This window comes from Lepidochelys kempii, chromosome 3 (genome assembly GCF_965140285.1).
Source record: "Lepidochelys kempii isolate rLepKem1 chromosome 3, rLepKem1.hap1, whole genome shotgun sequence".
Classification (NCBI taxonomy): domain Eukaryota; kingdom Metazoa; phylum Chordata; order Testudines; family Cheloniidae; genus Lepidochelys; species Lepidochelys kempii.
Window position 1 is genome coordinate 1,138,278 of NC_136382.1, and position 16,862 is coordinate 1,155,139.

A 16,862-nucleotide genomic window follows, 5' to 3' on the forward strand; every position below is an offset into this window, starting at 1 on the left:
CCTCCTAACTCTGCACCCGGATGGGCAGCCGAGTCACCCACACCCTTTGGGGTTCATGCCCCGGGAGTTACACAGTGAGGCAGAAGGCAGCGAGTCAGTCCAATAGTATTCTTCCCAGCCGGGGATATGAAGAATCTGGTGCGGGCATAGGAAGAACTCGACAGTACAGAAGCCTTTGCAGTAGTTGACAGATTTTCGCCTGCTTCCACAGGAGACCAAACAAAATGTGTACATGACAATTCCCCCAATTCTTGTCCAGGGTCTCAAAGTGCCGACTCTAAGTGAGCAGCGTGTTTTCCTGAGGAGGAGTTCACTGATCGTCTCCTCTGAGGAGAGCAGCAGTTTGTAACCTGAGTTGGTCACTGCAGAGGGAATCATGTTTTATTGGTCCTTATGTGCCAGGGCAGCAGGGCTCTGCCCCGATGAGCTGTGCTCTTGGGCAGGGGGTTGGACTAGATGGCCTCCAGAGGTCCCTTCCAACTCTGTGATTCTGTGAGTCAAACAGGCTCAGTCACGGGGGCTTCAAACCCAGCCCATTGGAAATGTCTGCCGGGTCCAAGGGCTGGTCCCTCTAGCCAGAGAGTAGCTGGGCTGCAGCATCACCTTCACCGCGGGCCCTGTGCTGCCTTGCAGCGCCCGCCCCCAGGCACACCCCTGGTCCCGCTCCCCGGCAGACTCACCTTGCCTGCACAGCAGCAAGAGGCAGGACCCTGTGCTGCCCCAAAGCCTGGCACCTGGCCAGCCTTGCCCTCAAGGCAGGTGAAAGCCAAGGGACGGGCGCTGTAGACCCCAAGGCTGGAACGGCTGGAGTGGGAGCAGACCCTGTCTCTGTGCTAACATGGCTCCCGTCACCCAGCTCCCCCCAGCGAATGTGCCCTGCCAATAACTGGTGTTGGGGGAGGGGGTGCTGCTGTCCGGCCAGGCTCTGGCCCGAACCCTCCTGGAGCTGGGAGGCCACAAGCCCAGGCACGAGAGCAGGAAATGCACAAAGACCCCCCGGCCAGGCACAACAAACTGCCAACCCCAGGTGCTGGGGGAGCATGGCACCAGGCATCACAGCCAACACACCGGCCCCAACTCTCCTCCTGGGAAAGGAAAATATTTGGGAAAACGCAGGACCCCGACCTCGAACCAGGAAACCCCCCGCGAGCCCCGGCCGGGACGGCTGAGCAGCAGACAGGGTGCTGCTGGAAGATCGCGGTCCTAGCCCTGCACTCCGAGCGCATCAGGATCCCTCCTCGCTAACGCCTCAGACATCACGGCCACGGCCCGGTGCAGCCTGTCCCCACTCAGCCTAGTCCCACGCCTACCATCGAAGGGCTGCTCCCTGAGGCCAGCTCCACTGCCCACCTGTGACATTTCTAACAGGCTTTCAGTGCTCCCCCCGGCTGCCCCCATGCGTGGGGCGGCTCCTAGACCCTCCCTGCCCCCCCATTCACTTTGCCACGAGGCCTCCAGAGACCCAGCAGCCAGGCTGGCGGTGTGCAGAGACACTGCCCAGCTGTCCGTCTGTCTGTCTGTCTCTTGGGCCTCACTTGTGCAGTGCCCACAGCGGGTCCCGGGCGCTCCGGTAACACTAATGAGGAGCCCGCCCCAGGGGGCAGCTGCTGCTCTCCCAGGTCTTGTGGTCGGCCCCTGCCCCTTGGCACTCTGAGCCCCGGGCTCCCACTGGCTCCGTGGCCTAGGAGACGGGAGGGAGCCTTTCGCCCCCAGGATCGCTGCCAATGCAGCCTCAGCAGAGGGCAGTCATACATCTGAAGGCCATAAGGGGCAATTGTGACCGGCCTGCCTGCTCTCCTGCATGGCCCAGGCCAGGGAGCCTCCTGCAGCAGCCCTGGGTCCAGCCCAGCCCTGCTGGCGAGCCAGAGCTGAGCGGGAGGCAGAGCCAGCCAGGCCGGATGTAAAGACCCCAAGTGCTGGAATTACCCCCACGGTGAGACCTCTGCGCCCTCTTTCCAGTCTGGAGTTCTCTAGCTCCGTGCTTCTCGACCCGGGGGGGATGCGCACCCTGGGGGTACCCAGCGCTCGCCAGTGGGTACTTGAACTCCTTTAGATATCGCCATGGTCTTACAACAGGCTGCATAAAAAGCACTAGCCAAGTCAGCACAAACTAACATTTCCTCCAGCCAATGGCTCGTTTCTACTGCTCTATGGACACTAGACACTGACCCGTAAGTACGGGAGTTCTGTTCCAGTTGGTTATTGTTCCGTGGTGACAGTGAGACGTCGGTAATTTGTCAGTAACAGTGTGGCTGAGACACTCCTGGATTTTTATGTCTGATTTTATTAGCAAGTGGTTTGTAAGTGAGGTGAACCTTGGCGTACACGAGACAAACCAGCCTGGGGAGAGGGGCACAGTCGTCTGGAAAGATTGCGAGCCGCTGGCCCTTGTTCTGCCTCTGGCTGCAAGGCCCTCTCCCCACGTAGGTACAAAATCACCCCCTAGCCATCTCCTGGGTAAGCTACCCAGCCTGTGCTTGTCCAGTTCATGCCCGCTGCATCCACACAGACCAGGCCGCTGTGGGAAGAGGGGCACATCACACCTTAGCCTCGAGTCCAGAGATGCCCCCCCACTCCTGCCAGGAGGCGGAAAACCCACTCCAGCTTGGGCATCCAGCAGACCCAACCCCTGCCACACACCCACCTGCTCCAACTAACAGGCAACAGGGCACGGAGCATCCTGCTCACCACACCGGCGGGTCCGTCACTGCTCAGGGAGCTGCCAAGATCTGCACTAAAGCAGGGACTGAGTCTTCTTACGCATGAACAACCAAGCCCCCCATGGCCTCCTGTGTGCCGGGTGGGGAGGAGGGGTTGTCTCAGAGGTTACAGGCCCTGCCTGGTCTGTGCAAGGTCAGCCCACTGAGCTGACCTTGGCAGCAGGGGAGTGCCCGGGGGCAGGAATCTGAACGGCTGTGCTGAATGGGTAAGAAGGGGCAGTCTGGTTCCAAGTCCACTTTCTGGCCCCATCGGCTGTTGCAGAGCCGCAAAGAGACGCCCCCCTGATGCTCCAGGTGGCTTTGGCCAATGGCCTGGTGTCGGCATCTTGCCCCAAGCCCTGCTCCTGTTCCGCGGCACAAAGGGGTTAATCCAGGGTGGCCAGGGAACCCTGCGCCCGGTGCCAGTAACACCCAAGCTTGTCCCAGGCACACAGCCTCACTCTGCTCCCTGCTGGAGGCCCCTGGTGCTCCGAGCCAGCTGCCAGGGTGGGTGCCTGCCCCCCCCCCCAGTGCCAGGCTGCCCCTCCGCTAGCCCACTCGGGGCTCCTGGAGCCTGTCCCTTATCGTCCTCCAGTTCCTCATACTCACTCAAGGTCCCTGCCCCCAGACTTGGCAGGGACTGGGGACCCAGGGCTGCAGCTCTGGGCAGGAGCCTGTTTCTCTGCAGGGGCTGCCCGACTTGACCCCGCTCAGGACAGACCCAGGAGCAGCAGGAGGGCTGGTGAAAGGGGCCAGGGCTGCTCTTCCAGGTGGGCACAGATTCAGAGCCAAGTTGAGGGCACAGCACTGCGTAAAGGGGAGCAGAGAGCTCCAGGGACCAGCCTGGCAGATCTCCGGGTGGGACAGTGCCCAGCCTAGCCAGGCTGTCTTGGGCCTAGCTTGGAACAGTCTTGTGCACGTAGTCTGGGCCACCCAGCCTGCCTCGGGGCCGAGCCCGAGCCTGCCCGGCGCACATCCCTGGGGAGCTGCAGGACAGGAGTGACCCCTGTAGATAGCTGCAGCCCCAGCACAGCAGCTGAGCTCTGAGGAAGGGCAGGGAGAGCAGGCAGTGCCTGGCCTGTACCAGACGGAGCCCGAGACCCCCTTAGATGCCAGAGACCCCTTTAGACACGAGCTCAGCCCTGGAGGGCGCCTCAACCTGAGTGTGTGCTGCCCTCTCCTGGCTGCAGCCCGACAGCTCAGGCCTGGCCTGGGGTGCTTAAGGGAGGAACAGTGGGGTGCTGGGGCTGGCAGGGAGGGGACACCTGTGACTGGCCGAAGCTGCTGCCCACCTCAGCGCCCCGCCCCTGCCACTCAAGCAGGGGTGGGGGGAATGCGAATCCGCCAGGGCACCGAGGCTCATGCCAGAGCCAAACACCCACCAGAAAGTGACTCCCTGCCCTGCTCACTGACACATGCAGCTGGGGGCTCCTCTTTGCGTGGGGCTGCAGCCCCTGCAACCTCCCCACCCCAGAGCATGCCAGGCCCCACTGGGCACGGCCTCCAACCCCCAGCCCAGCGCAGCCTCCGGCAGAGCACTTCCAGCACCCCAGCCCCACGTCTGCACCCACAGCAACACCCCCCCACACAGAGACACCCGCACGCATCCCCACACCAGCAACACACTAACGCACGTGCAGATAAATCTCTGCACTAGGCGTCTTCGCAGAACTTTCATATGACTTTGTATTATGCCTCTTCATATAACCTTGTATTAGTCTTTTCATATATAACCTCTATTTTCATACAACTTTGTATCTAGTCCTTTGATATAGGAACTTGGCATCAAACCCTTATATAGAAACACTGGAATGCGTTACCTAGGGAGGTGGTAGAATCTCCTTCCTTAGAGGTTTTTAAGGTCAGGCTTGACAAAGCCCTGGCTGGGATTATTTAACTGGGAATTGGTCCTGCTTTGAGCAGGGGGTTGGACTAGATGACCTTCTGGGGTCCCTTCCAACCCTGATATTCTATGATTCTATGATAGAAACTTTGTATTCAGGATCCTGACGCAGGGAAGAAAGGTAAGCAGCAGGATACGGACCCTGGACTTCAGGAAAGCAGACTTCGACTCCCTCAGGGAACGGATGGCCAGGATCCCCTGGGGGACTAACTTAAAGGGGAAAGGAGTCCAGGAGAGCTGGCTGTATTTCAAGGAATCCCTGTTGAGGTTACAGGGACAAACCATCCCAATGAGTCGAAAGAATAGTAAATATGGCAGGCGACCAGCTTGGCTTAATGGTGAAATCCTAGCGGATCTTAAACATAAAAAAGAAGCTTACAAGAAGTGTAAGGTTGGACATATGACCAGGGAAGAGTATAAAAATATTGCTCGGGCATGTAGGAATGATATCAGGAGGGCCAAATCGCACCTGGAGCTGCAGCTAGCGAGAGATGTCAAGAGTAACAAGAAGGGTTTCTTCAGGTATGTTGGCAACAAGAAGAAAGCCAAGGAAAGTGTGGGCCCCTTACTGAATGAGGGAGGCAACCTAGTGACAGAGGATGTGGAAAAAGCTAATGTACTCAATGCTTTTTTTTGCCTCTGTCTTCACTAACAAGGTCAGCTCCCAGACTACTGCGCTGGGCATCACAACATGGGGAATAGATGGCCAGCCCTCTGTGAAGATAGAGGTGGTTAGGGACTATTTAGAAAAGCTGGACGTGCACAAGTCCATGGGGCCGGACGAGTTGCATCCGAGAGTGCTGAAGGAATTGGCGGCTGTGATTGCAGAGCCATTGGCCATTATCTTTGAAAACTCGTGGCGAACCGGGGAAGTCCCGGATGACTGGAAAAAGGCTAATGTAGTGCCAGTCTTTAAAAAAGGGAAGAAGGAGGATCCTGGGAACTACAGGCCAGTCAGCCTCACCTCAGTCCCTGGAAAAATCATGGAGCAGGTCCTCAAAGAATCAATCCTGATGCACTTGCATGAGAGGAAAGTGATCAGGAACAGCCAGCATGGATTCACCAAGGGAAGGTCATGCCTGACTAATCTAATCGCCTTTTATGATGAGATTACTGGTTCTGTGGATGAAGGGAAAGCAGTGGATGTATTGTTTCTTGACTTTAGCAAAGCTTTTGACACGGTCTCCCATAGTATTCTTGTCAGCACGTTAAGGAAGTATGGGCTGGATGAATGCACTATAAGGTGGGTAGAAAGCTGGCTAGATTGTCGGGCTCAACGGGTAGTGATAATGGCTCCATGTCTAGTTGGCAGCCGGTATCAAGTGGAGTGCCCCAAGGGTCAGTCCTGGGGCCGGTTTTGTTCAATATCTTCATAAATGATCTGGAGGATGGTGTGGATTGCACTCTCAGCAAATTTGCGGATGATACTAAACTGGGAGGAGTGGTAGATACGCTGGAGGGCACGGATAGGATACAGAGGGACCTAGACAAATTGGAGGATTGGGCCAAAAGAAATCTGATGAGGTTCAATAAGGATAAGTGCAGGGTCCTGCACTTAGGACGGAAGAACCCAATGCACAGCTACAGACTAGGGACCGAATGGCTAGGCAGCAGTTCTGCGGAAAAGGACCTAGGGGTGACAGTGGACGAGAAGCTGGATATGAGTCAGCAGTGTGCCCTTGTTGCCAAGAAGGCCAATGGCATTTTGGGATGTATAAGTAGGGGCATAGCGAGCAGATCGAGGGACGTGATCGTTCCCCTCTATTCGACATTGGTGAGGCCTCATCTGGAGTACTGTGTCCAGTTTTGGGCCCCACACTACAAGAAGGATGTGGATAAATTGGAGAGAGTCCAGTGGAGGGCAACAAAAATGATTAGGGGTCTAGAACACATGACTTATGAGGAGAGGCTGAGGGAGCTGGGATTGTTTAGCCTGCAGAAGAGAAGAATGAGGGGGGATTTGATAGCTGCTTTCAACTACCTGAGAGGTGGTTCCACAGAGAATGGTTCTAGACTATTCTCAGTGGTAGAAGAGGACAGGACAAGGAGTAATGGTCTCAAGTTGCAGTAGGGGAGGTTTAGATTGGATATTAGGAAAAACTTTTTCACTAAGAGGGTGGTGAAACATTGGAATGTGTTACCTAGGGAGGTGGTAGAATCTCCTTCCTTAGAGGTTTTTAAGGTCAGGCTTGACAAAGCCCTGGCTGGGATGATTTAACTGGGAATTGGTCCTGCTTCGAGCAGGGGGTTGGACTAGATGACCTTCAGGGGTCCCTTCCAACCCTGATATTCTATGATTCTATGATTCTATTGAGCCTTGGTATAATGTGATAGCCCTAAGGATAGCTGAATTAGAAGAAACGTCTTTTTGCTAGGAGTAGAATAAGATCTCCCCCCTTTTAATCCATTGCCCTGTTGAATGAAGGAGGTGTGAATGAGGAAGGCGTGGAAGGCAGCACCTCCAGACCACTGCAACAGGTGGAGAGGGGATGGGAGCCGGACCCCAAAACAATGAAACTTGTCAAGCGGGCTCGCTAAAGTTCAGACGCATCGACGGCCTTGGGGGTGAGACGCGAGCACCTTCTCTTGAAAACACCCTCTTTGAAAATAAACGTGGCGGCATGAAGACAACACCCAGAAGGAGGCGCCACAGCTGACCAGCTGACACACACTCAGATTTTGAATCTGGGCTAGATCTGCATGGGAGGGAAGCGGCTATAAATGTGAGCTGTCCTGCAGGGGCCCCGGGTCTCGTCTTCTCAACATCGGAGCATCGACCCAGATCGGCAGAAGCCCGGCTCCACCCCTCCCGCGTCCAACTCACCTGGCCAGTGAAGTTAAGGGGAGCAACTAGTTGGTACCAGTAACAAGCAGAGCGTGCTTCTGTGTGGGCGCAGGAGTGTGATATCGGCCATGTGCCTACGGCACAGTGTTGATTGATGCATCGGTCACCAATAAATGCGGCGCTTGGCCTTATTCCCCCGAAAAGAGCCTGTGCAGGACTTTAAGTAGAACACACACACGCACACGCACAGAGACACACACGCACACACACACATGCACAGAGACACGCGCACACACACGTCTCCACCCAGTCACACGCACACACACACGCGCGCACAGAGACACACACGCACACACACAGAGACACACACATCTCCACCCAAAGTCACACACGCACACACACAGAGACACACACGCACACACACACACAGACGCGCACACACACACACAGACACACGCGCACACACGTCTCCACCCAGTCACACACACGCACACGCGCACACACACACAGAGACACACGCACACACACACAGAGACGCGCACACACACACACAGACACACGCGCACACACGTCTCCACCCAGTCACACACACGCACACGCGCACACACACACACAGAGACGCACACACACACAGAGACGCGCACACACACACACAGACACACGCACACACACGTCTCCACCCAGTCACACACACGCACACGCGCACACACACACACAGAGACACACGCACACACACGTCCACCCAAAGTCACACACACACACACAGACACACGCACACACACGTCTCCACCCAAAGTCACACACACACACACGCGAACACACACGTCTCCATCCAAAGTCACACACGCACAGAGACACGCGCACACACACGTGCAAACACAGACACACGCACACACAGAGACACACGCACACACACACGTGCAAACACGGACACACGCACACACAGAGACACACGCACACACACACGTGCAAACACGGACACACGCACACACAGAGACACACGCACACACACACGTGCAAACACGGACACACGCACACACAGAGACACACGCACACACACACGTGCAAACACGGACACACGCACGCACAGAGACACTCGCACCCCACCCCACCCACAGCAAGACGCGCACACAGACAGATGCACACGCAAACGTCCCCACCCACACAGCCACAAGCTCCACCCACTTCCCCACAGAGCAGCTGCGTGGGAAGGGGACACCCCTGCCCTGAAGCCAGGCTCCTTCTCAGGGCTCACCCGCCCCATAGCCCCTGACCAGCGCATTCTGCTCTGGGGCAGCGGGAGCCTTTGCCTCCTACCTACATGGGAGAGAACTGGATGGGCTCCAACGGGTACGGGTGATGCCAGCCTCCCCCGCTGTCCTGTCTGCCACCAGCGGGCAGTGCCAGGGGCCCCAGAGGGAATGAACAGAACAGGGAATCATCAAGTGATCCATCCCCTGTCGTCCATTCCCAGCTTCCGGCAAACAGAGGCTAGGGACACCATCCCTGCCCAGTCATGATTTTATAGACCTCTATCATATCCCCCCTTAGTCGTCTCTTTTCCAAACTGAAAAGTCCCAGTCTTATTAATCTCTCCTCATATGGAAGCTGCTCCAAACCCCTAATAATTTTTGTTGCCCTTTTCTGAACCTTTTCCAAATCCAAAATATTTTTTTTGAGATGGGGTGACCACATCTGCACGCAGTATTCAAGATGTGGACATCCCATGGATTTATATAGAGGCAATATGATATTTTCTGTCTTCTTATCTATCTCTTTCTTAACAATTCCCAGCATTCTGTTTGCTTTTTTGACTGCTGCTGCACATCGAGTGGATGTTTTCAGAGAACTATCTACAGTGACTCCAAGATCTCTTTCTTGAGTGGTAACAGCTAATTTAGACCCCATCATTGTATACGTATAGCTGGGATTATATTTCCCACTGTGCATTACTCTGCATTTATCAACATTGAATTTCACCTGCCATTTTGTAGCCCAGTTACCCAGTTTTGTGAGATCCTTTTGTAGCTCTTCGCAGTCTGCCTGGGACTTAACTATCTTGAGTAGTTTTGTATCATCTGCAAATTTTGCCACCTCACTGTTTACCCCTTTTTCCAGATCATCTATGAATAGGCTGAATAGGACTGGGCCCAGAACAGACCCCTGGGGGACACCACTATTTACCTCTCTCCATTCTGAAAACTGACCATTTATTCCTACCCTTTGTTTCTGGTCTTTTAACCAGTTACCAATCCATGAGAGGACCTTCCCTCTTATCCCATGACTGCTTACTTTGCTTAAGGGCCTTTGGTGAAGGACCTTGTCAAAGGCTTTCTGGAAATCTAAGAACACTATATCCACTGGATCCCCCTTGTCCACATGCTCCCTCAAAGAATTCTAGCAGATTGGTGAGGCATGATTTCCCTTCACAAAAACCATGTTGACTCTTCCCCAACATATCATGTTCATCTATATGTCTGACAATTCTGTTCTTTACTATAGTTTCAACCAGCTTGCCCAGCAGTTAAGTCTGGCTTACCGGCCTGTAACTGCCTCTGGAGCCCTTAAACTGAACAGTCCTGGTCTTTTTAATCTCTCCTCATATGGAAGCTGTTCCATCCCCCTAATCATTTTTGTTGCCTCTCTCTTTGTTTTTCCAATTCTAATGTATCGTTTTTGAGATGGGGCGACCAGAACTGCCCGCAGATTTCTAGAGTGACATTATGTTATTCATTGTCTTATTATCTATCCCTTTCCAACAGTTCCTAACATTGTTCTCTTTTTTGACTGCCGCTACATACTGAGTGGATATTTTCAGAGAATTATCCACAAGGACTCCAAGTAAGCCTGTAATTGCCAGGATCGCCTCTGATAATAGCTCATCTTAATTAATTAGCCTCTTACAGTTTATTGGCAACTTCCACCTTCTCTGTATGAATATATATATCTTCTTACTCTATGTTCCATTCTATGCATCCGATGAAGTGAGCTGTAGCTCACGAAAGCTTATTCTCAAATAAATTGGTTAGTCTCTAAGGTGCCACAAGTCCTCCTGTTCTTTTTGCGGATACAGACTAACACGGCTGCTCCTCTGAAACCTTTTTAAAAATTGGCATCACATTAGCTCTCAGTCATCTGGTCCAGAGGCTGATTTAAGCGATAGGTTACACACCTCAGCTGGCAGTTCTGCAATTTCATATTTGAGTTCCTTCAGAACCCTTGGGTGATACCTTCTGGTCCTGGGGACGTATTGCTGTGTAATTTATCAATTTGTTCCCAGACCTCCTCTGCTAACACCACAGTCTGGGACAGTTCCTCAGATTTGTCATGTAAACAGACTGGCTCAGGTGTGGGGATCCTTAGGGAGGGTGGGGGGCCCAGCACCTGCAGGAGGCTTGTGAGCCTACTGAAAGGGTCCCTGAGCCCCCCACCCTCCCCAACACAGCCCAGCAGTCACCGCTGAAGCTGCAGTCAGGGCTGGGCTGGGTGAGTGACAGACGCACACAGGACAGACACGTGTGTGAGCCATGCATACCTGCAGCCCCTCCCGGGGCTGGCTCACATGTCAGACTTGGAACTAGCACCTTCCCCAGCAACCCAAGCAGAGGGGAGGCATGGGGGGAAGGCCCTGGCTCACTTACTGGCGAGGGGACGACCCAAATGGCTGCTCCTAGCCATCCACCAGCTTTGCTCTCGGCCCCGAAGCAGCAACTCTGCACGTTCAGCCAGGTCCTGGTAATACCAGGGCATCAAGGGTAAGGAGCTGGGCCAGCCCAGCCTAGGTAGGCCTCTTGCCTGCCCGTGCCCCTGGCTACAGCCAGCTGCCCAGCAGCGGCACTCAGCCTGTCCCCCTGCCCACCTCTCAAGCCCCTGGGGCGCAGCATTCTCTGTCCCCAGACCTGAGCGCAGACAGCTGCTAGAAGGGTCCCAGTTCCGGAGCATGAGACCCAGCTCACTCCACGCACCTTTGCCTCACTCCACCCTGCAGTTCCTGGGCCTGGGGCCTGCCCCGTGCTCAGCCTCATAGCAACTCTCCTCCAAGAAAGCCCCAGACAGAGCCACTCGAAGGAACAGCCAGAGGCTCTTACCAGCTGTGAGGATCTGCACCTTCCAGGGGTGCTGGGCCATGAGCCGCTGGTACGACCTCCACAGCGCTGCCATCCTGCCTGCAGCCAGCTGGATAAGAGAAGACAGAGGTAAGTCACACTGCCCTGTTCCCCCTCCTCGCCCAGCAGTCCCCTCTGCAGTCTTCCCAGTGGTCGGCATGGCAAGTGAGAGACTGTGTCTGTTTAACGGTGGCACAGACTCCTGGGGCAGGAAGTGGAGGAGAATCAGCCCCCCGCCAGTGTGAGAGCGCCTAGGGCAGGGCCCACATGTACACCAGGTCAGGCTTCAGTCCTGTGTCCTCCTGTAGGCCAGTGCTCACAGCACCACACTGGGCACAGGTGGGTAACTGCCCCAGGACACACTCATCTCCAGCACCACCTGCTCCCCCAGCCCAGTGCCAAGCAGGCCCAAACCAAGGGTGGAGAGCAGAGATATCCATGCCAAGGTGCCAGGTCACACACTTGGGGACTAACAACCAGAATCCCTGCTCTAAGCTGCGGACGTCTCCCTTGGAAGCAAGGGAGGAGGAGAGACCCGGGTGTAGGGGTCGATCACAGGGGGACTATGAGCCGCCAGCGTGATGCGGCCGTGAAAAAGGCTAACACAGTCCTAGGGTGCATCAGGCGAGGGATTTCCCGGAGAGACGGGCAGAGTTAGTATCACTCTACCAGGCACTGGTGAGCCCTCAGCGGAGCACTGTGGGCAGGGCTGCTCTGCCACGGGGAAGGACGATGAATCCAGACTGGAAGAGGTGCAGAGAAGGGCGACGAGGCTGATCGGAGGAATGGAGAACCTGCCTTACGGGAGGAGACTCAACGAGCTCGGCTTGTTTAGCGTGACCAGACGCAGGCCGAGGGGAGATGGGATTGCTCTCTCCAAATCCACCCCAGGGATCAACACCGGGCTGGGGGAGGGGTTATTGAAGCAAAGTGCCCAGGTGGGCACAGGAACACACGGCTAGAGACTAGCCATCAGCACGTTCAGACTTGCAATTAGATGGAGGTTTCTCACCACCAGAGGAGTGAAGTTCTGGAGCAGCCGCCCAAGGGGAGCAGTGGGGGCAAAACCCCGAACTGGCTTCCAGCCTCAGCGTGATCAGTTTATGGAGGGGGTGGTGTGATGGGGCTGCCTGCGATGGCATGGAGCTGATCTGCGACCGCTAGCAGCAAATCTCCCCAACGGCCGGTGATGGGGCACTGGGGGGGAAGGGCTCTGAGTTGCTGCAGAGAATTCTTTCCCAGGTGTCTGGCTAGTGGGTCTCACCCACGTGCCCAGGGTCTAACTGATCCCTGGATTTAGGGCGGGGAAGGAATTTTCCCCGGGTCAGCTTGGCAGGGACCCTGGGGGGGTCTCGCCTCCCTCTGCAGCCTGGGACCCTGGTCACTCACTGGTTTGAACTATTGTGAATGGTGGCGTCTCTGTCACGTGAAGTCTTTAAATCCTGATTTGAGGACGTCAGTGACTCAGCCAGAGGCTCTGCTCTGGGTGTACCACAGGGGAGGGGGGTGAGGTTCTGTGGCCTGCCATATGCAGGAGGTCAGGCTAGATGATCACAACTGGCCTGTCTGGCCCTAAAGTCTCTGAGTCCAAGAGCTGTGGCTGCAGGCAACAAATCCACCCAGCAAGGCACTTGCCCAGGCTGGCTGCCCTGGCTGCTGGGGACCCTCTAGCAGAGATTTAATGAGAGCCGAAATGCTCTTCGCTGGTCTCTCCTCACTCCCCTCCCGGCCTGCATGCCCCAGTGCTGGGGGCTGGTCAGGGGCGGGAGAAGCCAGGGAAGAGGATTTTCTTTTCAAGCTCTTAATGGGAAAGTGTCCAGGTGACTGGCCTTAAACTGCACCCCCTGCCTGAAGCTCGTTACATGGGCCCAGCACAGACACCTCTCACCCCCGGATGAAGGGCTGGCCCTAGGCGGTGTGGGGTTGCCAGACTTCACCTGGTCTCTCCTCTCTGAGAGCGCCAGCGCCTACCAGGAAGAGGCCAGGCCCCTCGTGCCTGGCGCATGCTGAGCCCAGTGCTGGGCCCCCTGGCGCTCTGGGGCAGGTGCTGCCCCATCTCCTGCACAGACACACCCAGCGCCCCGGCCCGCTGTCACTGGCCGAGGACACCCTACGAGGGAAGCAGGGCCACTGAGAGGAGGCACTTTCTGAGCTGTCCCGGTCTCTGGGCAGCTACGGGACCCCAGGGAGGGGTGCAGACTCGGGGCGTTGGGGCCAGTCCTGCTCCCCGGCGCTGGGGTGCTGCGCTCAGCTCCCAGGACCTCATTCCCAGCTGGACCCCCCAGCTCACGGAAAGCTCGGAGACCAGCCCCCCTGGAGTGCCACCCCCCAAGCTGTGACAGCCCCCCCATGTGACCTGAACCCACCCCCCCAGCTGTGACAGCTCCCCCATGACCTGACACCACCCCCTACTGCCCCCTGTGACTTGACCCCACCCCCCAGCTGTGACAGCCCCCATGTGACCTGACCCCCCAGCTGACAGCCCCCAGTGACCTGACTCCCACATGACCTGACCCCACCCCCCAGCTGTGACAGCCCCCTGTGACCTAACCCCACCCCCTACTGCCCCATGTGACCTGACCCCCCCACGTGACCTGAACCCACCCCCCCAGCTGTGACAGCCCCCCATGTGACCTGACACCACCCCCTACTGCCCCCTGTGACTTGACCCCACCCCCCAGCTGTGACAGCCCCCATGTGACCTGACCCCCCAGCTGACAGCCCCCAGTGACCTGACTCCCACATGACCTGACCCCACCCCCCAGCTGTGACAGCCCCCTGTGACCTGACCCCACCCCCTACTGCCCCATGTGACCTGACCCCCCCACGTGACCTGAACCCACCCCCCCAGCTGTGACAGCCCCCCATGTGACCTGACACCACCCCCTACTGCCCCCTGTGACTTGACCCCACCCCCCAGCTGACAGCCCCCATGTGACCTGACCCCACCCCCTACTGCCCCATGACCTGACCCCCCACTGCCCCCTGTGACCCCACCCCCCAGCTGTGACAGCCCCCCATGTGACCTGACCCGTGACCCGACCCCCGGCTGTGACAGCCCCCCCCCGTGACCTGACCCCCCACACATGACCTGACCCTCACGTGACCTGACCCCACCCCCTACTGCCTCATGTGACCTGACCCCCCCACGTGACCTGAACCCACCCCCCAGCTGTGACAGCCCCGTGACCTGACACCACCCCCTACTGCCCCCTGTGACTTGACCCCACCCCCCAGCTGTGACAGCCCCCAGTGACCTGACCCCCCAGCTGACAGCCCCCAGTGACCTGACTCCCACATGACCTGACCCCACCCCCCAGCTGTGACAGCCCCCTGTGACCTGACCCCACCCCCTACTGCCTCATGTGACCTGACCCCCCCACGTGACCTGACCCCACCCCCCAGCTGTGACAGCCCCCAGTGACCTGACCCCACCCCCTACTGCCCCATGACCTGACCCCCCACTGCCCCCTGTAACCCCCCCTCCAGCTGTGACAGCCCCCCATGTGACCTGACCCGTGACCCGACCCCCAGCTGTGACAGCCCCCCCCCCCGTGACCTGACCCCACCCCCTACTGCCCCATGACCTGACCCCCCCACGTGACCTGACCCCACCCCCCAGCTGTGACTGCCCCCCCGTGACCTGACCCCCCCCACGTGACCTGACCCCACCCCCCAGCTGTGACAGCCCCCAGTGACCTGACCCCACCCCCTACTGCCCCATGACCTGACCCCCCACTGCCCCCTGTGACCCCCCCTCCAGATGTGACAGCCCCCCCGTGACCTGACCCCCCCCACGTGACCTGACCCCACCCCCCCAGCTGTGCCTGCGCCCCACGTGACCCGCCCCGCTGACACCCCCGGGGGCCGGGTCCCCTGGTGAGAATAACGCCCGGTGACGTCATTAACACCGCCCATCCCCTCGTACCTGCGCCGCCGCCTCCAGCCCGCCCCTCCGCAGCCTATTGGCGCAGCGGGAAGCGACGTCCACGCACACTTCCGGTTACTCGGGCCCAAGAGCCCGATGACTTCCGGTCACATGCACAAGTGGGCGGGCCTCATACGTCACGTGACACGCAGGGACCGGCCCCCCCGCACACGGGGCTGAGCGGAGCCCCGCCCCCACCTGCCGGGGGCGCGCGACCCTCTGACGCTCCCGCCCCGCCGGGCTCCGGATCTGGCCGCGGGGCGGGACCCCGGGGGGGGCGGGGCTGGCCCCCCCCGGCAACGTCACCCCCCCGGGGGGCCCCCCGCCGGCCCCGCCCCCGCCGCCCAGAGCCCTGCGGGGCCGGGAGCCGCCCTGGGAGAGGGCGGGCAGCGAGCTCCGGGGGCGGCTCCGGGGGCGGGGGGGTCGCGGGGCAGAAACAGGCCGGGGGGGGATTGCAGGGCAGGAGAGGGCAGGAGCAGGCCGGGGAGGTTAGGGGGTTTGCAGGGGGGGTTGGGGGGGTTTGCAAGGCAGGAGCAGGCCGGGGGGGTTGGGGGGGGATTGCAGGGCAGGAGCAGGCCGGGGAGGTTAGGGGGTTTGCAGGGGGGGGGGTTGCAGGGCAGGAGCAGGCCGGGGAGGTTAGGGGGTTTGCAGGGGCGGGGTTTGCAGGGCAGGAGCAGGCCGGGGGGGTTGGGGGGGGATTGCAGGGCAGGAGCAGGCCGGGGAGGTTAGGGGGGTTGCAGGGGCGGGGTTTGCAGGGCAGGAGCAGGCCGGGAGGGTTGGGGGGGGATTGCAGGGCAGGAGCAGGCCGGGGAGGTTAGGGGGTTTGCAGGGGGGGGGTTTGCAGGGCAGGAGCAGGCCGGGGGGGTTGGGGGGGGATTGCAGGGCAGGAGCAGGCCGGGGGGGTTGGGGGGGGATTGCAGGGGCGGGGTTTGCAGGGCAGGAGCAGGCCGGGGAGGTTAGGGGGTTTGCAGGGGGGGGGGATTGCAGGGCAGGAGCAGGCCGGGGAGGTTAGGGGGTTTGCAGGGGGGGTTGGGGGGGTTTGCAGGGCAGGAGCAGGCCGGGGAGGTTAGGGGGTTTGCGGGGGGGGGGGTTTGCAGGGCAGGAGCAGGCCGGGGGGGTTGGGGGGGGATTGCAGGGCAGGAGCAGGCCGGGGGGGTTGGGGGGGGGATTGCAGGGCAGGAGCAGGTGGGGGGGGGGATTGCAGGGCAGGAGCAGGCCGGGGAGGTTGGGGGGGGGGGGGGGATTGCAGGGCAGGAGCAGGCCAGGGGGGGTTGGGGGGGTTTGCAGGGCAGGAGCAGGCCAGGGGAGGTTAGGGGGTTTGCAGGGGGGGTTGGGGGGGGATTGCAGGGCAGGAGCAGGCCGGGGAGGTTAGGGGGTTTGCAGGGGGGGTTGGGGGGGTTTGCAGGGCAGGAGCAGGCCGGGGAGGTTAGGGGGTTTGCAG

The 16,862-nt window shown here is 58.8% G+C and overlaps 1 protein-coding gene across 7 annotated transcripts in view; it reads right to left on the reverse strand.

Annotated features, from left to right (window-relative positions):
* The window catches only part of MPV17 (mitochondrial inner membrane protein MPV17), a 50,601-nt gene extending 35,091 nt beyond the window's left edge, over nt 1–15,510 (reverse strand). For all 7 annotated transcript variants that reach the window (XM_078851992.1, XM_078851991.1, XM_078851990.1 and 4 more), the window contains exons 1-2: nt 15,422–15,510; nt 11,476–11,563 (exon numbers count right to left, since the gene is read on the reverse strand). In XM_078851992.1, coding sequence (XP_078708118.1) covers nt 11,476–11,548 — 73 coding nt within the window. In that variant the 5' untranslated portion in view covers nt 11,549–11,563; nt 15,422–15,510. The remainder of the gene's footprint in view (nt 1–11,475; nt 11,564–15,421) is intronic.
* Nucleotides 15,511–16,862: the final 1,352 nt, after the last annotated feature.